The sequence below is a fragment of the Anomalospiza imberbis genome, chromosome 12 (genome assembly GCF_031753505.1).
Source record: "Anomalospiza imberbis isolate Cuckoo-Finch-1a 21T00152 chromosome 12, ASM3175350v1, whole genome shotgun sequence".
Classification (NCBI taxonomy): Eukaryota; Metazoa; Chordata; class Aves; order Passeriformes; family Viduidae; genus Anomalospiza; species Anomalospiza imberbis.
The window spans coordinates 5,308,176-5,335,599 of NC_089692.1; the positions used below are offsets into that span (position 1 = coordinate 5,308,176).

The window sequence follows — 27,424 nt, forward strand, 5'->3', positions numbered from 1 at the left end:
GCCTGCGCGGCCCCGCCGCGGCTCCCCCCGCCCGCTCTCCCGGCCCCGCGCCCCGGTACCTGCGGCCGCTGCTGCCGGCGCTGCTGCGGGAGCCGCCGGGCCCCGCCGCGGGCACGGGCAGGGGAAGCGAAGGGGACGGGAAAGGGGAAGGGGCGGGCGCGGCGCCGGGCGCTCGGCCCTGCCGGGCGGAGACCGAGAGCCGGGGCGGGCACAGCCGCCCGTCACAGGCCCGGCCCCCGCCCCGGCTGCCTCGGCATCGCCGGTTTGAACGGGCCGGGGCGGGCACAGCCGCCCGTCACAGGCCCGGCCCCCGCCCCGGCTGCCTCGGCATCGCCGGTTTGAACGGGCCGGGGCGGGCGTGCGGCGGAAATCCGGCACATGGCGGCACTGCCAGGGCTCCCGCCCGTGTGGCCCCGGGGAAAGGGGCTGCGGGGCCCGCAGCGGGTGCGCTCCCCCGAGGGCCGCGCTGTCGGAGCGTGCTTTACACAAGTAGCGCCCTAGAATTTATTTGTAGTGGTTTTTAAAATGTATTTCGCACCACCCCTGTCCTCCGCGATATAGTACCATGGATGTGTGATTTTAGAATTGAAATTAGAGCTTTGTGTTCTGTTCATCGCGTTATAAGCTCCGCTGTATTTCTTGCTTAACTGCACCATAAAGGTTTAAAGGGGGAAAAGACCTTTCGTAGCTGGAAGATAAAGGCGATGCCAGGCTTTGCTCTACTTAATGGGTACAACGTACTCCTGCAGTAAGTCTTGATTGTAAGTTTTATTTGCGCTGTCTTTAGTAATTGTAGAAAAAGCCATGCCCCGTGAAGTGTGACCAACAAGCTGACTCCAGGTCCAGTCACAGAAGGCTGATTTCCCAATAATCCATACAAATTCCGTGGAATTGTTGGGGAGAGAGTTCACTTCTTCAGGACAATATTTAGTTGATTTTCCATCACATTTTATAGTACAGCAGTACTTTTACTTTTTTTTTTTTTTTTCCCTCTCATTGCACAACCTTGGTTCATTGAAAAACTTAGTATTTCAAGCAGGAAGAGCCATGAAATTCATAGAAAGCATGCTCAGAGGCAGCAAGAAAATGATGTAGCAATCATCCTGGTCATTCTGAACTTAGAAGCCATTGACACTAGAAATCAGGAATTTTTTCAGTATCTGCTCTGCATGCTTATTTTGTTTTGTAAGAATTTTTTAGAACCAACATAATTATCTTTCTTCCTCTGATCAAGTCCTCCACATACTTAAACATTTCTACTGTAAGTCAATTTACAGCCATACTTCTTTTGGGTTTGGGTTTGGTTTTTGTTTGTTTTTTGTGCAATAAGGCAGGTCATACATTTGTGGGGAATGCTTAAACTAAGAATGAAAACTAAATAAATATGTGCCTTACCATGGGCAATAGATTTACCTTCCTTTTGTCACTCTCACATCCTAGATATCATGTGTTTGTTGAAATGAACACATTGTATATGTACAAGAAATTTTACAGTGTAGATAAACACCTTGAGTGTGTGCAGGTTTTTGTGTAAAGCAGATAATGTATTTACATTTCTAAGAAAGGGGATGCTGTGGAAGATATTACCTAGAATAACAGTTCTACTTCTCCACTGCTTGTAAAGAGGCCAATGCAAAGTAAATTCTACAAGAACAAGCAGTTACAGAAATGGTTTAGAAAGCATAATCAGTGAAGAGCTTTAGAAATCCCTGAGAAGGGAGGAGTTATCTTAATTCTCCTGTGTTTTACGACCCCGTGCATGGATGTAATGGATTTGTATGTGATAAGTCACTGTGCTCAGCTGAAGTTTTCCATTTTGTGGAATGATGCACAGGACCAGCAGTACAAATCTCACTGACATTTCTGAAGTACTAACACAACCTACACTGCAGAATAGTGTTATTAGAAATAAAAAGTTTCTGTAATAGAAAAGTGCTACACAGCCTTACACAGTTGTTAATGTATCTAAATGCTCAGCTATCACCTTCCTTCTGAAATACTAATACTTACCTTTCAAGTTTCAAATAGCAGAAGATTAGATACTAGGGGAAATAAAAAATGCATTTTTCCTCAGTTCTGTATATTTTAACAAGTCATTTCCTGTTGCAATAAGTGTTTAAGTGCAGCACTAGGAAAAAAAGTTATTTAACATATTCTCACTGAAACAATTTATTATTTCAGCAACATGTCTGTTGATAAAAATTTAATGTTTCAAGTATGAGAATACAGAAGAACTACAGAGCTTCCAGATGGATGTTAATATCTAAAAGTTGTATTATAAAATGTAAATTAAAAGTCACCAAACTGTAGCTTGCAATCAGTAATACTGATGGTTATATCATAACTGTGTTGTTATAATACTGTTATACTGTTGCAATGCTGGCTTCTTACTTGCCAAAACAGCAAAAGGATATTTAACAATATTCCATTTGCTCATCCTGTTCCAACTAGATCGAAGTAGCGGAGTGTTCATGTTGGCACCAAGTTAGCCATAATCCCAGCTAATGCCAAGCATCTACAAACAGGAAACGGTTGGAAGAAACTTTAAATTCAGTTTATTTGTGTTTTCTCTTGGACTGTACTGTAGAAAGAGCTACCATGAACTAGAAAAGCAGGAGGACTCAAGTTCTGCCCCGGTAAATTTTAAGTCCAAGCCTGCAGTGTTTTGCGTTGCTGTTCAGCAGCCGTGTGGTGGGTGGCAAACATGCCAAATTTCTGGGTTTTCACTTTTCTCAAGTTCTAAAGCTTTTCAGGGTCCTGAAGTTTTTGCTTTTGGGCAAAAAAATCTTGGCTTGACCAATTGTGAATTTCATTAGCTAGCTAATCTTAGGTCAGCTTTAATGGTGTGTCCCTTCCTGCATGTGACAGCTCTTCTCCAAACATGCCTCAAGGGATGCACAACAAAGGCTCTCTGTGGCGCATCAGCTTTCTGCAGCAATTCCAACCCTAAACACTTGCCAGAGATCTAGGACAGAGTTGTTGAATCCCACTGCTGTGTGCCAGGGCTCTGGCTCCTTTTCTCCCAGTTCCCAGGGCTGTTCCAACCATCACAGGACCCTCGGTGCCCTGTCCCAGCCAGCCCTGTGTCCAGTCCTACCTGTGATCACACATGGCCAGGTCATTTATGGGGGGAAGAAACTTCTGAGGAGGCTCTTGTTCAGCTCTGAGGAGCTTTGTTCAGCTGCAGTGAGGAAGGTGTTTTAGCCCAGTGAACAGGATAATACCTGGATGGCACATCCTAGTACAAAGAGCTTTTTTCCCAAGAAGAAGCAGCAGCATTAGAGAAGATGTGAAAAAGCTGCATGACACAGCATTCTGTAGTGTTGCATCTAAACCCATTTGTAGTTCCAGCCTTTATTTCAACATATTTGGCCCAGGGCCCTAATAATAACAACAAGAAAATGGCAAAAGATTGCTTGTTTATGTAACTGCAAACCATGCTGATACCAGCAGTGGGCATCCTGGCCATACTCTCTCTTTTCTCCCCAGCAACACCAACTGACTTTATTTTTCCCTGACAGAGATGGCAAGAAAAGCTCCAGCTAGGCCAAGAAATACGCTGTATAATTAAAAATAGGTTTCAAGACATGGTTTAGCTTATATGATGGAAAAGCAAGTCAGTCACCTGAAAAAAAGCTGTTTAAGGCTTTCACTCATTTAAATTAGGGAAGAAATTCCTAGGAGTTTTATTATGAATTTTGAATTTGCAGTTCTTTCCTTCAGCACGGTGCCACCCTAACTGCAGCAGGCTTACAAATATTTTGACTTAATAGTTTCATATTTCTTCACCACAGTTACTTTGATAAAACTTGTATTAGCTGTATTTAAACTAGTAATAACAACTAATACTAATAATTTCATACAAGAGTAAGAAATGGCAGTAAAGTATTTCAAATACTTTTTGGCTCAAACAGATTTCCCTCTCTCTAAACACTGGTTTATTGTTTGGATTTTCCATATTCATATTTCGTAGAGGCCAAATAAAAGTGACAAGCAATTAACAAAAAAAAGTTTATTACCAAAATACAATATTAAAGTCAATACGTGACAAACTCCTGTAAAGCAAAATAAATTATTCTACCATTGTACAGTATTCCAGAAGGTAGTTAAAGTAGTACTACAGACTTTGCTTCATCCTTCCAAAGAGTTGCCTATCAGGAACACAATCCTAGAGAGAGCTTAAGGCATGCAGCTTAATGTGCTGGATAACTTTATAAAACAAAACTCATCCTATTTAATAAGATACAGTATCAGAATTAACTGCAGTCTTTACATGTCAGTTTTCTAAATTTTTTTATACTTTGGCTATAAAAGCAGTGCCATAGTGTTACAATACCTTTTCTTAAAAAAATACATGTACCCATGTCCATGAATATCAAATGCAAATGTAAATTTCTATTAAATATATCTTAACAAATGTTACTTTGAGCACCAACTGTACATTTCTTCAAATGATTAAATAAGTGCTTATGAAAGAGGAAAATACAATAACTCTGACTGAATCCCACTCTGTTTTTCCAGGTCAGGCATAAATCGGGAAGATGAAATATGCACCCATTTTTCAGTACAGCCGAGTATAAATGAAGTTTTCTCTTTAGTGGAAGTACAGGCATAGCAAACAAAGCTGCAAGGTACAGTTTGTATCACAGAATAAAATCTAATTTAAACAAACAGCATGTAAATAGCTGATCACCTGCTAGTGCTGTGACCTAAGAGACAAAAACAGTTTAAAAGCTTAAAGAAAGGGGAAATTTGCAGTGTTAGTGACTTTGAAATGTGCTTAAAACCCCTTACAAAACATGCAACCAGGCTAGCCATACACTTTTGAAAGCAGATAACCTGAGAAACAATTTGCTTTCAGAAAAACTTAAGTCTATAATTATTTCACATGCAGGACTTCTGACAAAGTCCATGGGAATTGTGAGTGGGTAACTAATTGCAAGCAGCATGGAGACAGCTAAAAAAAGTAAATCTCTGTGCATATGGGAAAGAATTCTTTGTTGGCATTTGTCAGGATAATGGTTTGTAGAGGCAAGTAGCTTTCTGTTTTACAGGAACACATAGTCAAAAAGAACAGAGCAACAAGATGGCAAAGAACAACTGTGAACAGACACATCCTGCTTAGGAAACCTGTGGCGCTGATTCCTGGTGCACTGCACAGAACGCTGCACGTGTGGCTTCCACACACACCAGAGCTCTTCATCTGGATTCAAGGTTATTGGCTTCTGAAATTTTGGTTCACTGCCATCTCCTTCTTAGCTTATGAGTGCAAGTTTTTCCTTTTTTGTCTTTCACTAGCTGAGCAACTTTAACAGAATTACACAAAAATAACAGTGTGGTAAATACTGTTTCTGTGAATACTGACTGGGAGCTTAGCATTACTAGGGATCTCACTGTCCTTTAATTTTTCAAACAAATGGAATTTCTGAGTGAGAAAGTTGAGCTATATTCCAGATGATGTAGTATTTTCACATTAATTCTATACTGAAGGTAAAATAGCAGTGCCAGTAAGACAATATGAATATCCCATTAAAAGTTCATTATCTCCTCTGGAATTTGGGATCATGTAAATAAATAATGTGTTTTTCAAATGTAAAATCCACCTGTAGGAATATGAAAAATAACTATTAACTGAAAATAATGTATAATTAACTTCAAATATGTAAAGTATCTCAAAAATTCAACACAAAAATGCTTTGACCTTATATCCTGACTAATTCTTCAAGTCAAATGTTTACTTTCTGCTATCTAATTTATAAACAAAAAAATACCTATTTAACCCAAAAGAAGAAGTCAAATTGAGGAAAATCTCGTGAAAACAAGTATCAAATACACTTGAAGTCTTAGTGCTTTTACCCTGGCCTCTACATTTTGTGCTGCTTCATGAAGCTGTGACTTCTGTTACTGTTTTCCTGGTTGCCACTTCCAGGCAGTGCTAGCACAATACAGACACTCCATGTGCCAGCCTCTCACATTTACAGCTGCAGCTGATTTCTGCTGCCAGAAGGGTGTAAATAAAGGAAGCAGAAACCACTGTCTTCCTAAGAGTAAGGAACTTTGTAAGTACTGAGCTACTCAAAACCAGGTCACTGCATGCCCGTGTCAGCAGTAGGCAAGCTGCTGTGCATCTGCCATTCATTAGAAGCAGGAATACATGCCTGAACTAGGAAGTTTAAATCTGGCTGCCAAGGGCTTCTTGGAAGTGATACTACACTTAATGAATCTTTCAAAAAATTAAGTAGCCAACTTCATCAATAACCTCAACAAAGTTGCCAGGAAACTAGCCAGTGAAATGGTATTCCACACTGATATACAGTGAGTATATTCTACTGCCAACTGCTGTAACTGTAAAAACAGCAAACAAAAAAAAAAAAAACCCACTGTAATTTCAGAAGCTGAAGGTTTTAAAAGGGTGAGATTTCTATGTTTTTCTTATACAACAAAGTAATCTCTAATTCCCTCTATCAATCCATACTATAGGCACTAGTAAAATTTATTCAGTAAGTGACTGGATACAGTTTTGGCTTAAGACATTGTTTGCCATTTCTCTTTTTTAACTATGATTTTCTACAGGAAAATTATCTTTCAGCTCATTATTTCTACAGTTACAGCTCTGACAGACAACTGGGAAATTTGGCCAGCCAGTGGCATTTCAAAGATTGCCAAAGCACGTAGGCGTTTCTGAAAATCCCAATTTGAGCTCACCTACATCTTTTGGAATCTACATAGATGTCATCTACATCACTTTGTGGCAGTTATTGTTAATATCTTGTTCTCATTAAAAACATTGCTCATCCATACTGCAAAGTAATCTCCACAAATGGAAAATGACATTATAAACTTTTCTTTTTTAAAATAATTCACCTGAACGTGTCAAGAAAACCATAAAGAAACAACAGGTTATTGTTATAAGAAATAATCTGTTACACACTATGAGTTGAAAAGATAGTTTGGTAGTTAGGATCCAATCAAACAAATAGTTATTAACAAAATGCTTCCAGGGCCTTCTCCTCCTGCTGCTGTAAATTGATGGAAAGGATGGCAGTCTTTGTTGGAAAATGACTTGAGAGTTTGTAAAGCCTTAAAAATAGACTGTGAAAAATGGAACTCCTGCATGTGAATACAACACACACATGCCCTGGCCCACCTCCCCTCTCCCCACCTTCCAGGCAGGGGGGTTTACCAGATTATATTGTAACAGTTCTATCTGATCTGTTGCCAGATCATCTTTCAAAAGAGAAGGTAAAAACCTTTGCTGAATTACTTGGAAACAACAAAGAGGGAGGAAGAAAAAAGCTTTTCAAGTGATTCAAAGCTTTCACACCTTTGGGTTTTAAAGTACTGTGCTAATGCATTATTACTGACTAGTACCTGACAGGAAATGAAAAAAAAAAAACAACAATCCTACATTCTTGGCACCATATAAAGAAATAACAGGTTAAAGTGGATCGTTCTATTCTCCACACCTTATATTTATCTCTTAAATGATTAATCGGTCCCTGGTTCAAACACTGGACTCCTACTGAAACAAGAACTCAGGATGGGAAATCAAGTTTTGCTTGCAATTCTTCTCTTTAGCAAGTTTCTCAGGCAAAAATTAACAAAAAAAGAAAATATTCACTCAAGGCAATCCTCTCTTAACTTACTGCTTCACCTAGTTTGTATTCTGAACCGTGCTGTGGTCCTTGTTTAGAATGATGTTTATGATTTCACCCTCATGTTCTTTCATATGATCCAGCAGATTTTCTTTGTTGGTAGACTCAAAACCACAAATGCAGCAGCAGAAGAGAAGAACACAGTATTCTGTGCCAAGATGGGGTAGAGTGGAGTTCTTTTCTAAACTGCATGAGGTATTCATCAAGGTAGGTTTTTCATTTTCATCAGAACCTGAAATTTCATTTGTAGTCTGGTTAATGGACTCTGTAAAAGACACCAAGTTGTCTGAACTTCCTAGTATAGGTACTGTACTTTCATCTGTGCCTTCTAATAAGGTTTTGTCAGTGAGCTGTCCTTGAAACCTGAAATAATAATAAAAACCAAAACACATATTAAAATATACAACTGTTGCTTTTTGATGGGAACTTTATTTTGAGTCAGGGTTGGATCTTTTGAAAGATAATAGGGCTTGACAGTAAATCAGACATACCTACTGCTTTGTGAAATTGCATCATTAATAGCCTTGTTCACTTGTTCATAGTTATAATTTTGGTCACTTGCATGTTTCCACATGTGGGACTTCAGGGATGGAGGATGGCTACATACATATCCACAGAGAGAACATCTGGAGGAAAAAGGAGAAGGAAAAAGAGAAACATTTAAAAGTTAAATGTCATTAGTTTAGTGATGGTTTAGTTCTTCCAAAAGGATGAGTAAGCAGAGGAATCCATATGAACCTTCTTCTTGGTCTCATTTGCAGTTTCATAACTGGGTCATGTTAGTTTGCAAAGTTTCATCCTGAAATGTAAGACTATTTTTAGGGTCTGAGAAGTTTCTAATATTTTGTTTTAAATTTCCTAAACAAATGAATTGAAATCTTATCTGTTTGGCCTGATAAAACTGTTCAAACACGGCAGAAATGCAGTACTTCCTCATGAGTGCAGAAACACGGCATCTGGCAGGGAGGTGGTGAGCTCTCTCTGCCATTGCTCTGAACCAAGCAGGAACTGTGTAATTAGCACTGATTATGTCAATTGAACTAAATAAGTATTTTCTGGTATAGCAGGTATTAGTTTATTAAGGATCACAGAGTTGTTGAAGTTGGAAGGGACCTCTTGAGGTCACACAGTCCAATCCAGCCCCCCAAGCAGGATCAGCAGGTTGCTGAGGGCAGTGTCAGATTCTGAATATATCCACAGATCAAGATTCAGACAGGTGATCATTTTCTCCATAGAGTTTTCCATCAGCTCCGGTACCACAAGACTAAATTTTCTATTTCCCTGTAAAACACCATCTTATGCAGTAAAGAATAAAACCTTGAAGAATAAATCCTATTGACAGGGAGATGTAGTGTATATTTATGGACAGAAATAACCCAAGACTGATCAAATCCTGTATAACCCTTTTCATGCATGAATATACATCAGAGGAGGTTTTTTAATATGTTTTTAAGATGATAAATTAGTCACCTCAGCATGAAGGAGATAAGTGATACTGCCTGACATCACTTCAGAGCAGGATCTGTCTTTTTAAGTCTTTTGGATAAAAAAGCTCTATTGCTCAGCTCCCTTTACTTGGGAAGGCTTCAGTTCCCCAAATCCCATGGAAAAGATCAGAATCAATCGAAGGTGACCTTGTGCCAATAAATTATAACCAGCAATGCAGCTCTGCTCAAGCAATGTGATCCCAGTGTGTTACTATGAGGAGTCTCTTAAAATTACCACAATGCAAGTCAGTTTTTGTAAATGTTTAAGAACTTTTCAGAAATGTAACCTGGAAACACAAGAAGACCTACATAAAACCATATCATACACTACAATTCAGTAAGGTTTTATGACTTTTCTTAATGACAGTAGGGTATAGTCCTTAAATGCCCTGCAAATAATCATACACAGAAAACTATTTCTGCTCAGCAGAAGATTGCAAAGAACAGCAAAAATCTGCCAATTGAGGTGAAAGCACAGTACATTACCTTGCTTATGGAGCAAGGTAATTCTGTCCTGCTGGGGAACAACTGGTGTATCCTAGCTCACTCTTCTCTAGGATCCTATTTGTCTCTTTTCCTTCTAATTTGGAGCCTTACAAAGAAAATGGATGCTTTCAAAGGTAGGCGAGTGTATTCTCAGATTGGGAATCCTAATATCTCTAAAAACGCTGTTACAAAATACAGCATTACATAAAAGGCAGACCTTATAGTCAATTTATAGATAAAATTAGGCCAAAATAATTTTTTTGTAAAACACGAAGATCAACAAATAATCTTAATTTCATTTAATGTGCCCACTAGTCTCACCATACATATGATTTTCTGTGCCACTAACACTGCTCGGTCAGTGATTTGGGAACACAATCAAGGAAGCCACAGCCCAGTGTTCATTTTTAGTCCCTTTTAAATACTCTCACTTTTTGAAGCTCATTAATTTACTCAGGTGATTTACTAATACAATTTACTTTGCTGAGAACAGTATCTTTTGAGCCAAATACTGTTGACTATTTTAGCATACAGTTCAAATCAAACACAGCAACTCCACAGCTTTTAGTATGCTGCACTACAGTTAATGATCATATGCTTACAGTATATGCAACTTTCTCAGAGAAACAAAATTATTTACCACTGAGTTTAGTAGTAGAAGCCTTTCAATTCCATAACATGACCTACTGCTTGATTTGTGCTGAATTATTAAACATCACTGTTCAGGTGTATTCTACATTGATACACTGAGGAAACAATTCTCTTGCAGCTTTGGATAGACTAATTCCTTGGGGATCAGGGACCAAAGTGTGGAGGTTTCCAGTAATCCGTGGTAATTCCAAGAGCAATACTGTGGGAAGCATGACAGCTGAGCAAATACAACTTAATTCTTCTAGGAACATTTTGGGGAAAATGCAGTGGAAGTACTTTTAAATTGTAGAAGCAGCTTTTCTTGAGAAGAAACCTCTGTATGAGTGTGCTTTGTTTAGACCTTTCATATTGCCCTTAAAATCTTCCACTAAGAAATACTCAGAATATTCCTCATTTTCTTTCCTTTCCCAACTTCTATTTTTTGTTACAAATTAGTAGTAGACAATTACACACATTTGTACCAACTTTCTCATATATCTATAAACCACCCATATCTATGGGCAGACTGTAAGGGACACTCATCCCTTAAAGGCTATTCATACTAAATCTCAACTAGCTGATGCCAACCTGCATTCCAACATGTACATGCAAAGGCTGTGCCTAGACTGGGATGTTAAAGAAAGCCAGAGAACATTCCTGGATACTGGAATTTACCTGTCTATAATGTTAAATGTTAGAAGTGCCATGGCATGGCATGGCAATTCCAGACATGCTTAGGTAACTAACACGGGTCAGAAACTACTTGCAATAGGCAGTTAGGGTGCAACCACCACATTCTGGAAAGCAAAAGCTGAACAGTGTCCCAGAGAGAAGTCATGGATATGTTTAATCAGCCAGCAGAAGCATGGCCTGGCAATGCCATGGCAAATCCATCGAAAAACCCCACACAACCCCAAACAACTCTCTGGACCAAAGAATGACTCTAGGAGGGAAGGGAACAGGATCTGAACACTGCTGGAATGTAACAAGACCCCCAGTGTCAGAGCTTTTGCCACATGAGCCCCGTTACATACTTGAACTGTTCCAAGAGCTGCACTGCCTGATGCTCCTGGGGGTGCTGCCTCATGTGGCACTTCAAGCTATTCATATTTGTGGTGGCGAAGTCACACACGCGACATCTGAAGAGACAACAACAAGTGACTGATCTGACACTGTTCCAAACCCCAACAGCTACCAGAATGCAAAGGTGCCTAGAAAGCCTACAGCTGAGGACTAACCACATTTACAGAACTCCAGGTTATGATGTTAAGCTGCTGTTGGGCAGTGAGAATCTTTGCAGCCCAAAAAAGCCTCTACCTTTCAGCAAGCATCCCTAGGCTTACAGATTATGTTTCTTCCTGAAATCTCTCTCGTGCCCCTCTCCTGATGTGGGTAAGCATCACTAAGTGCAGGGGAGGTGAGGATGCATGTGGCTGGGTGCACCCCTTCCAAAGGCACAATGTGACCCCAAGAGCTGCAGGGGAGGGTATATGCTCTACTTAATGCACCGGCAATGTTCTCATGACATGCTAAAAGCCAAACCAGTAATAAAACACCAAGTTCAGGGCTTTGTTGCTGAAAAAGAAGTCAGTGACACGATCAACACGTTCATATTTAAGTGCCCTAAGCGTGTCACAGCATGCCATTCAATTTTTTTTTCTTTTTACTTCTGTCACAATATTTTTGTATAAAACCAACACATAAAACAGTCTTGATCTAAATTCAGATCCATGGATTTAGATTCCAAAGTATTACACAAATTCCTTACTACTCATAAATATCAATATACTACCACACAACCTTCTTGTATCAACCATTTTAAAACAGAAACCATAAAGCTCAGCTAAAATTCTTATGTATTTGTTTGAACTTTAGGTGTTTCTTTTTTTCTGAAATGGTAAAATGTCCAGTTATAAAGTCTGTTCTATAGCGTGAAACAGTTTGAGACTGCAGCATACTTAGCCTGAGAATACTCCTTGTATTTTTGAAAGGATTTAATTGTGCAGTATTAAAATCCAGAACATATCAAATCTACAAAAACATATCATTTAAGGGTCAACAGCTTAGTTTCCAGCAAGTTTTGTCAAACAAATAATAAAGTATGTTTACAGCTCTCAAAAAGGCAGCAATATAGTAGGTTGCTGTTTTACACTATGGAAGGCTTGAGGAATTCATGTTTCAGAAGGAGAAATACCATAAATACTGGATCATTATGGTTTTCAGACTGTGGCTCAAGTATCCTGCCAGGTTTTCAGATTTGTCTAATGGGTTTATGAAAAAATAATAAGAGAAGCAAGGCAGATGGGTTGGTTTGTATTTAGTATGCAGCAGTCTGTATCACCAATGGAAAATTTCCAAGGGTTCCTAAATCAAAACAGGCTGCTAACACCAATTTGAAAACTACCACGTACAAGACACTCTACAGATCTGCTGCTCCAACCTCACTAAGTAATAAATAATGGTAATGGTGAAGGTTCTGAGGAGAAAACAATCTATTTGTATTCCATGCTTGCTCTCTGGGTAAATACCTTGTGAATTTTTGCCGGTGTTACGGGATATCATTATAATGCACAAATCAAAATACAACATGTCTTCAGGGTTTGTTTATCCAAAAAACAAAGTCCCTGGCTTGGCTCAGCATTTCAAGGTGTTGAGTTTCCAGAATTTACACTAAAGACCAAAGTTTACATTAAAGATCAGCTCAAAAAATCTATTGACTCAGATCTATTTTCTAGCCACTAGAGAGGGACAGAGATCCACACTGAATAAGCACAGATTGAATTTGGGGGAATTTATGCAGCAACCAATAGGAAAATGCAGGATTTATTTTTTTGCTGGGGACCTCAGCAGTAGTATTACACGTGATTTTAGATACCCAAGTTCCTATATAAATCCATATGATACCCTTGTAGAAAACTTATAAAATATGACCCTGAGTATGTTACTATTGTTAGAAACCAGTGAAAAAGATGAGGCTCTTGCTGACAAGGGCAGACTGTCACACTCTGTAGCAGCTGATATATAAAGCAGTAATATGACAATGGAGAACATTTTGCAATAAAGCAAATCCAAAATGAAGTTAGGTGTGCAAGGGTTTTGAGAAATGTACTTGGCCAAAGTCCAGTATTATAACAGAATTATCTTCCTCTCCAAATGTGAATGCTTCAAACTGAAAACAAGCTGAAGACTTCCACAGAAAAAGATGCATGCTGGAAAAATTAGCAACTCTTAATTACATAGTTTGAGTCAGCCAGCAAGTGTGTCTCCTTCAGTAATTTGCAGTAAGATAGTGTAATTGCAGTTCTTTACCACCACCTCTGCCAAGTGCATGAGCAGTTCAGTGGCCCTGGCAGGGGGAGGCAGCCCAGGCACTCACCTGTATGGCTTATCCGAGCTGTGAATGCGGCGGTGATTCCGCACACCGACGTAGGTTGTGCTCGTGTAGTCACAGACATCACACCTGAACAGCTTCTGGGCTGAAGACTTGCTTCCTGTTGAAACGAAATCCATTACTGTAGAGCTGCACTCAGCGCTGTAAGGAACTCTCAGATTATGATTTCATCACAACTGAACTACGAGACACGAATTTACATTTTAAAGCAATAGTTTTGAATGTCGATAAATATTTAATACTTTTAAAGTATTAAATAAGACAGCTGACACAGAGGTAATAAAGGATTATAAACCATATAAACAGTATGGTTTATTTTACCATACTGATCTGCATTTGCCCTGCCATTTACAGGAATTATTAAAATTTTAGGAAAACACATTCTTTTTCTCTGTGTGGACATTTTCCTTCTCCCTGCAGTTGGGTAAAGTCTCCTGCGTTACAGCAAAAGGTGATAATATGTGGGACTGCTGAACCCAGCAGTTTCAGTGCTTTGCAGAATACATCAAATAAAGGAAAAGACTGGGATTGAGAATGGATGAGTTTCAAACTGGCAAACACAGAAAAGAAAAGCAAAAGACCTCCCAAAGCCTCTAAACCCTCTTTCTCATCCAACACACACTCAGGCTTTTTGAAAGGTATGAGATGATAAAAAAAATACATATTGACCAGATGTCTTAATAAATATTTTGGAACTTATCCAAATTACTAAAAAGCAATTGTAACAAAAGTAATTTTTCCTTCCAGAATGAAAGACTCTTGAAAAATTAATGGTTGCAGAGACAAAGGCTAATGACTCCTTACAGAGGAAAATGTGTGCCCACCAATGCACAGCTGGAATATCTCTGAGATATAAGTGTGTACACTTTAACAGCCCTGTTCCCTCACTGAATAATGGGACTGATTTGGGTTAAGATATTAACATTTAGGAAGAGGGATGGCATTTTTTATGCAGGTAATTTTCCCATTCCAGCCTATCATGCTGTACCTCATGCACTTTTTTAGGCTGAATTTTTTCATTAACAAAACAATTAAGAGTCGTGATGGTAAAACTCTTTTAAGGAGACATTTATTTTCCCACAGGCAGGCACTGAATTATGCCAAAAAGAGTTGTAGATATATTATTCTGATGAATACAGTCACACGGGTTCAACAGTAAGGGAAAATTACAACTAATTAAACTTTCACTCCAAAATTTAGCACTTTTGGTTCAAGATGCAAAGTAATTATGTAAGGTTGATAACCCCAGAGGGTTATTGTGAAGAATATATAGAATATCATATAAAATAAAATAGCAGTCTGAATGCAAAGACAGTGAAATAAAACTGGAATATTTCTGTGTATGCAAAGATAACAAAAAATATATTTCCCATATTTAATTTTAAAACATGCCACAGTGCTCACTCTTTAGCATTCTTATAAGAAATAATATGGAAGTAATACACAATAGGCACCCTTTGCAAGTCAACCTTAAAGCAAAATATATTAGAATTTTTCCTACAATATGCTCATAGAGTAAGATTTATTAGATTTGTTTTTCCTTTAATGTAAAAATTATCAGAACAATCCTAATTATTTACTTGGAGACTTTGGAATTTATATTTCTGCATTATTCTTTTATGAAAACACATTCTTGTAGGAGACCTCAAGTGGATCAAGGACACTCACTGGGCTGCAGATCCATCCATGGGAGAGCAAGGGCTGTGCTCTGCTTGAAGGGGTTTTCCATCTTAAATTCTGCAGCTTTAAAATGAACTGCTTCCAAATGTATTTTCTGTTACAAATTTGGTATTTCAGTGGGCAGGCAGTTTAAAACCAACAGTATCTAATGAGATTTTTAAAGCATTATGCAAACATACTAGCTACAGCAGCATAGTTCTAAGATGCTCACACCCAGCAGCACACACTTAGGAGCAATTATTTATACCAATCACTACTTTATATTTATTCCTTCTACAAAATGCACATAAATTATAATACATCACATAATCTCTTGCTGTTACAAAATAGCACTCGTGTCCCTCACCCCCTCCCCAGGCTTATTTCTTGTGGGTTTGGGGCCTGTTTTGTTTCTGGATGGAGACTATCAGGTCTCCTACAAGTGAATATGGAAATGACAGATCTTTGTTGCAGCAGCAGTAACAGGTGCTCCTGTAATGCTGCTTATTACCCCATTCCTTCATTATTAGACATTTACAATCTGATCATATCCAGTGTCATAATGCTCCTTTTAATTTATTGTACAACCGTGATGAATAAAGAGACTTTTAGGACTAACCATTTCATAAACAAGAAATGAAACTGTTCCAGCTCAGGCATCTTTCACATAAACAGATGCTATGCCATAAACTTCTTTGTTTTGTGTCGCTTTATAGGGATGACATCTGTTTGACAAGAGATTGCTGTACTGCAGTGGTGCTGCAATTTGATTATAAATTGGTTCTGAAATAATTTAAGCATTCCACAGTATGAGTTAATAAAAGTTTAAAAGGAGAACTATTTTCATTCAAGCCACATTACTAAATTTCATGTGGGGTAAACAATTAAAGTGCATGGCTGCAACACTTGTATATGGTAATAATAACAAAAAAAATATTTATAAAACCATTTCTAAACTAATTGAAAGCAGGCAGATTTCTTGAACAGAGGCTTTCCTTTCACGGAAGTCAAATTACAAAATCAGGATATAAACTGTAAAACAACCTCATTAAACATACTAATTTCAAAAGCAGATAGGACTATTGATTTTCACATTACCAGTCACATTACCAGGAGTTGAGCTCAAAAAGTACATTATTTCTCCAAACCTGACATGTTTCAGGCATTGCAAGGTAGTTATTCCTGAATCACCACATGTTTAGGAACACAGAACACAGCACACAGCACACTGTCAGAAGTAACAGTCCAAGCTGTGCTTGTAGGTATTTGTAAGTCGCTAAAGTAACAATGTTTTATTTCCTAACACTGCCATTAAAACATCTGGGCTACTGCTTCTGCAGAAAACCCCCACAATGTAATAGGAAAGACTCCCACTCCCAGCAGACCCTCCCTGGGCATTTCCCTGTCTCCCTCTGGCTTTGAATGGCTATCTCAGGCTTACGTCCAGGGGATGTACTGAGCAGTACAGATCAATTTCCTGAATTTAAATGCCTTCTGCACTGATGAGAGCAAAAAGGAGCTGGGAAGGGTCATTCTACCTGAGGTTGACAAGGTAATTAACTTTTAACTTGTATACTGAAAGCCAGAATAGGAGGCAGTGTGAGCTGAGAGAGCAGAAGGCAAAGCTGAGAACCCATTCTGGTCTGACATGTACCAAGTTGTTTTGGGCAAACCACTGCCCATCCACCCTGGCTCCTGCTGGTCAGTGCCTTTTTCACAAGAAATTGCATCCATTTCAACAACTTTTGTACTCACTGAGCAGCTGTGGAGGAAAGAGTAGAACCCAGAAATTTCCACAGCAACCTAAGTACTATTAGAGTGCACATTTTGCTGTCTAAACAAATGAGAGAGCACAGATAGGACAGAAAAGAGCTCTGTGCACAAAATGGGAATACTTCAGCTCACAGTTGTTCAGAGACTATCTAATTACTACTATTTATCCATAATGCTCTAAAATTGCAAAATGCTAATAATTACAGTGTTGCTTTCAAAATAAAAATGCTGTAAATATTTTCAGTAGCTGTAACTCACCAGAGAAGATGATGCATTCACACTGCAATGATACATAGTGGCTCTCCAGGACACACAAGGGATTTTAAGGTCACATTTTCTCCTAAACATCAGATTTTGGTTATTTTTTCCCCTATTTGATTACCTTAATGCCTCCAGAGTTTGTTTGGTTTGTTTTGTTCTTTTGTTTCTGTTTATGTTTTGCAAACAAACCCTATTAAATTAGAAGCAGATACACAGTTAAACAAACATGAGGCTCTAAGCAACCAGGTCTAGTGGGAGCTGTCCCTGCCCATGGCAGGGCTTGGAAAAAGAGGAGCTTTCAAGTCCCTTCCAGCCCAAACCATTCTATGTCTCTAGGAAAATGCTTACCTACTGTTACCCAGGCAACTCGTACAGATACAGGCTGCATATTTAGAATGTCTTACATTTGCCTCACTAGGGCTAAAATAAATGACTCATTTGGGACATTACCATAATTAAACAGGAATTTCTAAACTCAGAAGGGATGGCATTGTATGCATATGCTGACAGTAAACTACATTACCATGGTGACTTAAACACCATTACCATGGTGACTTCTTTTGTTTAGGTCATTTGGAAAATACTACAGCTGCTGAAGAAAGGAAGGAATAAAACAAAGATTTTCTTCTTAAAAATCCAGAATAATATTGCACATAAGTTGTCATAAGAAGAGTTTAATTACTGGGGCTAAAAATATATCACCTAGCAATAAATGCCATCTCAAGACTGACTGTGGTAAATTCTGCCCTCTGGAAAGAATATACATTTAAGGTTATGAACAGGCATGAAAACATTTCAGCACAAGAGATCTTAAAACCAGTTACACAAATACAGCAAACAAGTAATGACTGACTGACTAATTACGAGTGACTTTTTGTAATTTCAAGTGTAAATATAAACAGTACCTTCTCTATCATCTGCTTCGTTGGAAACTATTAGTTTGTTAGCTGTGGCTGTAGAGAACAGATCTGGAAGACTGTGTTGTTCTCTTTCATGATTTCGCAGCTGGCTCTGAAAAAAACACAGTTCCTAATGTTTAAATATACACTACAAACATACAGTGATCACTTGGAATATTGAATCATCTGTGACTTTGTTACTCAAGCTTTAATGACAACTGATATGACATAAATGTTAACTTATACAGATTATCCCTTAGGTAATTTTATTACAAACAAAACAAGTCAATAACATGGGTTAGTAACATAAAGGACTGATGAGAGTGACTGAGAGGATTCTATGATTTGTGTTTAGAGAACAGATTTCCTTCTTTCCCCATTGCCACAGACAAGTGGCCACAGTTCTTCCTCCAAAATGACAGTACTCCAAAAGCAGCATGAGATTGGAGGCTTGTGTGAAAATTACCTCAATTTTCATATTGCCTACTGACCTAAGCATAAACCAGTCCTGTTTCTACTTGCTTTGGGAGGAGAAAGAAAAGAGACCTTTTTGCTACCCTACCTGCATATTTTTTCAAACTAGGACTAAATGACAATAAATGTGGGAAAATTTGCATGACCACTGCTTCCAAGAGGTTCAGCTGTACAGCTGAGTACTGATGCCATCTCTTCTGTATTCCTAAGTACTGAGCTGAGTGCATGGGAACTCACTCACTAATGCTTAAAATAGCAATTAGGAAAATGACAGAAATGTATTATTCTGCTCTGGTATGTAATCTTTCAAATCTAAGTTCTACACAACATCCAGAGCAGTAAAACAGTGGGAAAAGAATTCTGCTTCAGTGTTACCACCAACTGCCACAGTCACAAGAGGAAGGCATGTTTGAGCATTCTTTTAAAATTTTAGCTATTAAGTTCTTTGATGTTTCCATTTCTTCTTGCAGTTGCTATGTGTGGGCAGAAAAACAACACAATATTATCATGTCCGTAGGACAATTCTCAGGGAAAAAAGTTATGTAAGGAAGCAAGGTTATTTCAGTGGGAAAAGCAGAATAATTACAGTTGAACTGTATATTCAGCACGTGCTGCTGGCAATAATCCCTAATGGTAATTACAACAAAGCCAGGATGTCAGACTGAAATAAGTTAGAAAGAGGGATCACCGGTTATTAACAAAGCAGCAAAAGAGCTAATTTAGGGATTCTGGAGAGGCACGGGGAAGAGCTTTACCTTGTAGTGGAAGGACTCCTCGCACTGCTTGCACTGGTACATGCGAGCTTTGCAGTGGTTGATCATGTGGCTCTCCAGGCCCTTGCTGTCGCCGGCGATGTGCTCGCAGATGGGGCACTGGTAGGGCTGGCGCTGGCGGTGCACCCGCAGGTGCTGCTTGATGTAGCCCTTGTTGCCGCTGCTGTAGTGGCACAGGCGGCAGCGGTACGGCCGCTCGGCGCTGGGGATGAACTCCACCAGGCTGCTCCCGGCCACGGCGCCATCGCCCGCGCTTTGGCACTGGGCGTTGTCCTGTAGCTCTTTCAGGATGTCATCGTCAGAAGCGTTCTGGTCTGTCCTCTCCTTCAGTTTTTCAATGACAGTGAGCAGTGACATGCTGATGCCCATTTTAATTGGTGCTTCTGATAACTCCGGTCTGTCTTTCTTTATCTCGACTATTGCACATTCACTTTGGTTTAAGCCTCCGAACTCCTCTGAAGGATCCTTAAGTGAGGACAACACTTTAGAATGAGCCGTGCATGGGCCATCGGTTCCTCCCTGTCCTGCACCTGCATCCACAGCGTCTTCTCCAGTCAGAGCCCTGAGGCTGGACCGTGTCAATTCTGCAGCTCTAATTGGCATTGTAACAAGAGCTTCAGCTGCTAAGGAGTGCAGTCGCAAAGACTCTGAATTTGTCCTCCTCCGTGCAGGAGGCACATTTTCATCAGCTGTTACATTTTTATTAGCGCTTAATTCGTTATCTTTCTTCTCGGTGTTATTCCATTCTATTATTACTTCTTGAATTGCATCTGAATTATATACTTCAGCAGGTTCTTCACAGGTAACAGAGGATTCCTCTGAGATCAATTTTTTTTCTGTTTCAATGTCAGTGTTCATTAAGAATGGCTTTTGTAAAACACTTTCTTCAGCACCTGGCAAACGCTCTACTATGACATTAACGTGACCCTTTTTATTTGGACTACAACTGATGATTTTCTGTGCTGATGAAAGCAGGCTGTCAGTTATCAAATTGTCTGGTTCTGTATCTGATACAGTCTCCTCTACAACCTCTGTAGTAGGAGAATGCACCACGGACTCACTTAATATCTCTTCCTCTTTTGCATTTGTTCCTATGGGCGATTTACATGACAGCTGCTCAGAATTGCAAATCTGAAGCTGAAGAGAAGGCTCACTATGGATATCAAGTTCACTGTTTTCCAAAGAAAGGACAACTGTATCCACGCTCTGGGGTGTGTGAGTTACAACTGTCTCTGACAAGTTGGTGTTTTCATTTTCTTCCTCAAAGATGGGGTAGGAGCAATCAACCTCCCCCGCATGTTTCCAAGCATGTGTTTTCAACATCCTCTGCTGACCGCAGGTGTACCTGCAAATTAAACACCTGTACATGCCATACTGCTCGTAGGTGTACCATTTCCTCCTACCCATTTCAGGCACAGGAGCAGACTGAGCTGTATCCTTACATTCCACATTTCCTGTCTGATCAGTCCCTGTTTTGACACTTCCTTCCACTGGCCCTTGCAGAAATGAACTTGTGACATTGACACACTGCTGCACTTTTGTCTGGATGCTGTTTTTACCACCATTCTCATGGTGATTTTGGAAGTGGGATTCAAGTTCTTCTTGGCTTTTGGAGGCAAAATGACATTCTGAGCACATTAATATCACTTCATTTTTCTGCCCATGTTGTTTTATGTGTTCTTGTAGCGTTAAGAGCGAAGGCGATAGAAAATTACAGAGACCGCATTGGTAGCACGTCACCTTTTTTTTGCTTGGTGGGAGACATTCAGTCACAAAATAATCTGCTTGCAACTCTTCAGTCTTTTTAGCAGCAATCACCGAGAGCTCGATGGCTTTAGCCGGGATTTCACAGAGCTCGGCTGCGTCCAAGGGCTGCGCAGAAGCCTCGGCATGGGAACGTTTCTTCCCTATTAAAAGGCACCTTTGTGACTTCTCACTTTCAACTATTTTGCTCAGCTTCTGGATAACGTGGATCAGGGGGTCAGTTTTACATTTCCTCTGGTCGTCGCTGCTCTGCAGTGTTGGGCCAATGACTGTTTCAGAAATCAGCACAGCCTCCTGCTCCCCAATATTTGGCATCAATACTGCAATGCTGCTTCCTTCTTCCATAATACCTAGGAGAATGGGGGTTATAAAATAAAGATTTATACCTGCACAATAATGAAAATACAGCCCAGTACTATTTACATTTCTCTCTCTACCAAACACGGGAGCCCGATTCCACTAAACTAATAAAAATTTTCAGAATGGCTACAGAAATAGCTAAAGACATTGGGGACATTTAGTGGATGTTTTTCAATACAGCTGCAGAGAATAATTCCAAGAGAGCCTCCAACAGGCTGCCTCCAAGCTGTACAAGGGTAAGACAAGTATTTTCAAGTGTAAGCTGAAGAACAGTGTTACAGCTATTCTCTTTTTCTTTATAAGCACTACACATTTGAATGCTAAACATTAAAATATCAGCTGACAGTAACTGGCATACTGATGTTTAAAAGCACGCTAGGATATGAAAATACATTCCTAATGTACTTTGATGCATCAATGCTCCTAAAGCAAATGACAATTTGCAACAATATAATTTTCAAAAATAAGCAGTTTTTTTCCTTGAAATGTTAGAAGAAAGTAATTCTGGCATTTATATGCATTACTCATTTCACCATGACTATTTTAAAGACCATTCAAATGTCAAATCATACTTCTCATTATGAATGTAATTTTCTAGAAAACTTACTAATTGCAGCTACAATTTCTTAATTGTAGGGAAAATGAAGTGGTACTAAAGTTATAAAGAGCAATTCTTCTCTGTTTTGAGGGGAAGCTACAGGCAGTTACTATTTCCAATTACCTCTCCTTTAAAAATATCAAACCATAAACCACAGGCAATAATGTGACAGTGTTGGAGGTCAAATTATAAGCCAATATACAAAAAAGTACATGAAAGCATACTTTGTGATGTGGGCAGAGCTGTGGGCTGGGGGGTGAAGGAGCTGGACAAAAGGTCTTACATTTAAATTTACTTCTCTAAAAATGTCTAGAAATAACCTATTCAAGTGCCACTACATATACACACATATATTTTATACAAAGTTTTTATATCCTGTGTATAAAACTGAAAACATAAAGAGATGAGGGATATTTATCAGTCATCCTTGAAAAATTATGCCAAGTACACACATGTGGATTTTTTTTTCCAAGAAAGATACAGAGGCAAAAAAAGAATTTCCAGAACTGGTCCTAAAAACCCATGAAATCCACTAATTTCTACTTGTGGATTTAGCGTACAGCATTATAATGCACAGACACAGGAGAGCAGGGTCTGTGGTGCCCCTTTCCCACTTCAGAAAAATTCTGGGCAGAACTAATAAATTACCTTCCTCTGCCATTCAACTTACAATTCAGGTTATCATCAGAGCTATCAATATAAGCAATGTTAATTTTTTAGTATCACCTGCACCTCATGTTAAATACTAAAACCTGGAAATGATTATTTGAAAACCACCCTAATTCAGTTGTATAAAAACACTTTGGTGTCTGTAACATGTTTCAAAACCATTGTGAAAAGTGAACAAACCCGCTTTTTCCCCTGAAAGCAGATTTAATGAGATGCTCAAAGGGGTAAAGTCTACTTGAAATATTTCCAATTTGAAAATGAGTTAAGGAAAACTGGTGCTACCTTAAATTACCCTCGGTACTTTTAAAACTTTTTAAGTAATGCTAAATAGGCAAATATTTTCTCTACCTGAAAACACCTGAAAGCAGCATAACAGCTAAGATGAAAAACCCTTGACAGAAGATGAGAAAAGAAATAAGCTGCCATGTAGCGTTGCTATGTCAAAAAGGCAAACAGAGAGGACCTTCACCTCTGTTATTTGGGATGCCTGGAGCTGATCCTCATTTACAGAGGCATATATCCGTGTTAGGTGACTCTTCGCTTAGAGTTTAATCCTTACTGCTGCACTTTGGTTTACAGAGGGATGGTCAGAACTGTGCACAAATTATCACAGAGCTGGAAGGGACCCCCAGCATCCCCGAGTCCAGCTCCTGCCCTGCACAGCCCCGAGAGTCACCCGTGCCCGAGAGCGCTGTCCCCACGACCCGCACAGAGATGAAAGTGCAGGGCCGGGGGATGCCAAGAGGACGCGGAGGGGAAGATGCAGCCGCGAGGAAAACGCCTCCGAGCCGCCCGCCCCAGCCCAGCACCGAGGCAGGGCGAACGCCTCCGGGGCAGCAAGAGCCGAGCACGCCCCGCACAGCCCGGCTCGCAGAGGGCGGTGCGACGGCACCGGGCCCCCGCGGGCAGGGAAACCGCCCGGCCGCCCTCCCGCGGGACGGCCCGAGCCGCGCCGCTGCAGCCGAGAGCAGCGAGGAGCTGGCCCGCCGGGGCTGCGAGGAGGGGTCGGGAAAGGAGGGGAGGGGAGAAGAGGGAACGGAGGCAGTCCCGAGCCCGGGAAGGCTCCGCCGGGAACCGCTGCCGCCCGCGGCTCCGCACATGGGCTGAGGCGCGTCGCCCCGGGGCCGGGCCGGCCCGCCGCCGCCGCCGCGCCTGGCGCCCTGCCTGGCGCCCGGCCGCCTGCTGCTGCCCGCCCGCCGCTGCCGCCCGCGGCCCCGGGCAGTCCCGACCGGCTGTTTGCCGGCGAGAGCGGAGAAAGAGCCCGGTTATCCTCACCTCCGGCCACCGCTTCAAGATGGCGACGATGGAGCCCGTATCACGTGACACGGGCCCGTGTCAGGTGACCGGCGGGGGGCGCTGCCGCCGCGTCAGCGCCGCCTCCCGTTGCCATGGAGACGGGGAGGGACAGGGCCGAGGCCGACAGGGCCGGGGGACGCGGCACAGGGCACAGGAGGTGTGTGTGTGTGTGACACAGGGCCGGGGGACGCGGCACAGGGCACAGGAGGTGTGTGTGTGTGTGACACAGGGCCGGGGGACGGGGACAGGGGACAGGAGGTGTGTGTGTGTGTGACACAGGGCCGGGGGACGCGGCACAGGGCACAGGAGGTGTGTGTGTGTGTGACACAGGGCCGGGGGACGCGGCACAGGGCACAGGAGGTGTGTGTGTGTGTGACACAGGGCCGGGGGACGCGGCACAGGGCACAGGAGGTGTGTGTGTGTGTGACACAGGGCCGGGGGACATGGGACAGCAGTGTCTGTGTCTGTCTGTGTGTGTGACAGTGACACAGGACAGCAGTGTCTGTGTGTCTGTCTGTGTGTGTGTGACAGTGACACAGGACAGCAGTGTCTGTGTCTGTGTGTGTGTGTGACAGTGACACAGGACAGCAGTGCCTGTGTGTCTGTGTGTGACAGTGACACAGGACAGCAGTGTCTGTCTGTGTGTGTGTGACAGTGACACAGGACAGCAGTGTCTGTCTGTGTGTGTGTGACAGTGACACAGGACAGCAGTGTCTGTCTGTGTGTGTGTGACAGTGACACAGGACAGCAGTGTCTGTGTGTGTGTGTGTGTGTGACAGTGACACAGGACAGCAGTGTCTGTGTGTCTGTCTGTCTGTGTGTGTGTGACAGTGACACAGGACAGCAGTGTCTGTGTGTCTGTGTGTCTGTGTGTGTGTGACAGTGACACAGGACAGCAGTGTCTGTGTGTCTGTGTGTCTGTGTGTGACAGTGACACAGGACAGCAGTGTCTGTGTGTCTGTCTGTGTGTGTGACAGTGACACAGGACAGCAGTGTCTGTGTGTCTGTCTGTCTGTGTGTGTGACAGTGACACAGGACAGCAGTGTCTGTGTGTGTGTGTGTGTGTGTGTGACAGTGACACAGGACAGCAGTGTCTGTGTGTGTGTGTGTGTGTGTGTGACAGTGACACAGGACAGCAGTGTCTGTGTGTGTGTGTGACAGTGACACAGGACAGCAGTGTCTGTGTGTGTGTGTGTGTGACAGTGACACAGGACAGCAGTGTCTGTGTGTGTGTGTGACAGTGACACAGGACAGCAGTGTGTGTGTGTGTGTGTGTGTGTGACAGTGACACAGGACAGCAGTGTCTGTGTGTGTGTGTGTGTGTGTGTGTGACAGTGACACAGGACAGCAGTGTCTGTGTGTCTGTGTGTGTGTGTGTGACAGTGACACAGGACAGCAGTGTCTGTGTGTCTGTGTGTGTGTGACAGTGACAGAGGACAGCAGTGTCTGTGTGTCTGTCTGTGTGTGTGACAGTGACACAGGACAGCAGTGTCTGTCATGTCAGGGGCTGCCTTGGCAGCTGTGTTCCAGGAATGTTACATGTGGTGAATTTGTGAGATATTTATGTGGACTGAAAAGTCCGGGGAATCGTGAGCTTCAGAAGTGATTTCACAGGTGGCGGGGTGATGGTGGCAAGTAAAATCCAATCTTCATTTCCAAAACGGAGAGTGAAGCATATTGATTTGGAGATTTGGAGGGATCTGGAAAATTGTTGGAACTTTTTGCAAGATTGAACTTTTTGTTAATGGTTATATATTGTTTCATAGACATACGGTCTTTTGAAGTATATGATCTTTCTAAAATACTGTCAGATCTGGTATTATTCAAGAGATGGATTTGACCATCCTTTCAATAGGTATCTCTAATTTTACTTTTTCTCTTTGACTCCTTGAATTTTGAAGCTCTGTTTAATTACATAAAGTTTTAAGACAATTCAAGTCATATCTTACAATCTCTGCCTTATTGAAAATAATTGGTAAGCCTTTGATAAGACTCTTTTTTAAAAATAAATTGCTGTCAGGAAAATGCAAGGATACAACCTATCTTCTTAACACCTATTAAATGCATTTAATTAAAGAAAATAAAAGTAAAACTTTAAGCTGTGTAGTATTCACAGTGTCAAAGGTGGTAGTAATAATCATGGCAACTTGTTTCAGCTTTTCCTGCCGTATTAAGTGGAGCCTTTTCATAGAAAATGATTATTTTTCATCTACCCTGTTCCTTTAAAAGCTTTGTTTCCACGTGTGTATATGTCATAGGTTAATTAGCCAGTTACCTGAATTGAATCACTCTTGTAGATACAGGACTCTCACCCTCCTTTTTCCAATCAAAATATGCTAGGATCTGATAGATCTGAATTAAAAATACTGGGTTGATAATGAGTAATCATCTCCATGCACTCTGTTATTCTTCTTTGTTGTAATTAAACCTGGACTAAGTTAAAGATTTCATTCTCTGTGCAGGTATGATTGCACAAAAAGATTTAGATTTTACGCTTTTACATTAATTTGAAAGGCTTCGTAATTCACAAAGCTATTTTCCCATTTTTCATTTTCATTACTTTCAAGTTGAAGGAGACATGAAGCCAAATGAAATCTGGATGAGGCGTCTCTCCCTGAGCAGTAGAGATGAAGCTCTTGTTTTGGGGATAATATGTTCAGAATGTTGATGTTTTTGTAAAAGTTTATACCAAATTGCTTCCTAAGCACTGTAAATATGTACAGAATGTCGGTGGCATGAGTTTTATGGTAAACATTATAAGCTTAATTTAGAAGAGTAACACATAGTCTAGAAACACCAGGTGAATTTCGAGCTACATCAGCAAAGATGCAATCTTGAAGGGAAAACATGCAAAGTGTGCACAGGTTTTTGTGTACACTTTTAAAATAACAGAAATCTACGGGTAGTGGCTTTCCTATAAGGTGCCTGTTTATTCTTTGTGGCCTCAGTCTTGAAACTCTTTTCTGTCATCAAATGAACAATTAGGCTTGTTTTCATTAATGATTTGTACCAGCAATGAGTTATATAATTGTCAATGAAAAATTCAATTTAGCCCATGAGTTTTCTACATTTTCATGCCTGGCAGTTCCCAAACCATTCCAAAAGCTTTATAATTTTCACATTATTATAATGTATTATATAACTGGAGTCCCTGACTGTATTGAGTGGGCATTAAATAAACTGATTTGTAGCTCTGTGTACAAGAGAAGTGAGCTTTGCATGGAGCCCTGGTGGGAAGGGAGGCTTTGG

General features: G+C 40.8%; 2 protein-coding genes across 4 annotated transcripts in view; both read right to left on the reverse strand.

Moving 5' to 3' along the window:
* DPY19L3 (dpy-19 like C-mannosyltransferase 3) overlaps nt 1-172 on the reverse strand; it is a 33,255-nt gene extending 33,083 nt beyond the window's left edge. Inside the window, exon 1 of the mRNA XM_068202552.1 lies at nt 60-172. The gene's annotated coding sequence lies outside the window, so the exon portion shown is untranslated. The remainder of the gene's footprint in view (nt 1-59) is intronic.
* A 3,825-nt stretch (nt 173-3,997) lies between these two features.
* Nucleotides 3,998-22,623, reverse strand: ZNF507 (zinc finger protein 507). Of its 3 annotated transcripts, XM_068202541.1 has the most exons (7): nt 19,471-22,623; nt 18,248-18,353; nt 13,635-13,749; nt 11,293-11,397; nt 8,147-8,281; nt 7,981-8,018; nt 3,998-7,887 (listed from the first exon to the last, which is right to left on the reverse strand). In XM_068202541.1, exons 1-7 carry the CDS (start codon nt 21,595-21,597, stop codon nt 7,655-7,657), a joined length of 2,859 nt encoding a protein of 952 aa, XP_068058642.1. In that variant the 5' UTR covers nt 21,598-22,623; the 3' UTR covers nt 3,998-7,654. The 3 variants fall into 3 exon arrangements, with proteins under 3 accessions (XP_068058642.1, XP_068058640.1, XP_068058643.1); XM_068202539.1 differs by having other exon boundaries at nt 3,998-8,018; nt 19,471-22,618; XM_068202542.1 differs by lacking the exon at nt 11,293-11,397 and having other exon boundaries at nt 3,998-8,018; nt 19,471-22,614.
* Nucleotides 22,624-27,424: the final 4,801 nt, after the last annotated feature.

What these genes read in the sequence shown, in the direction of transcription:
- ZNF507 (XM_068202539.1), bottom strand. Translation starts at nt 21,597, where the DNA reads ATGGAAGAAGGAAGCAGCATTGCAGTATTGATGCCAAATATTGGGGAG. An exon ending in CGAAGCAGATGATAGAGAAG is followed by an intron (nt 13,750 to 18,247) that starts GTACTGTTTATA and finishes TCGTTTCAACAG; the next exon opens with GAAGCAAGTCTTCAGCCCAG. An exon ending in CAGCTCTTGGAACAGTTCAA is followed by an intron (nt 8,282 to 11,292) that starts GTATGTAACGGG and finishes TTTTTCCTCCAG; the next exon opens with ATGTTCTCTCTGTGGATATG.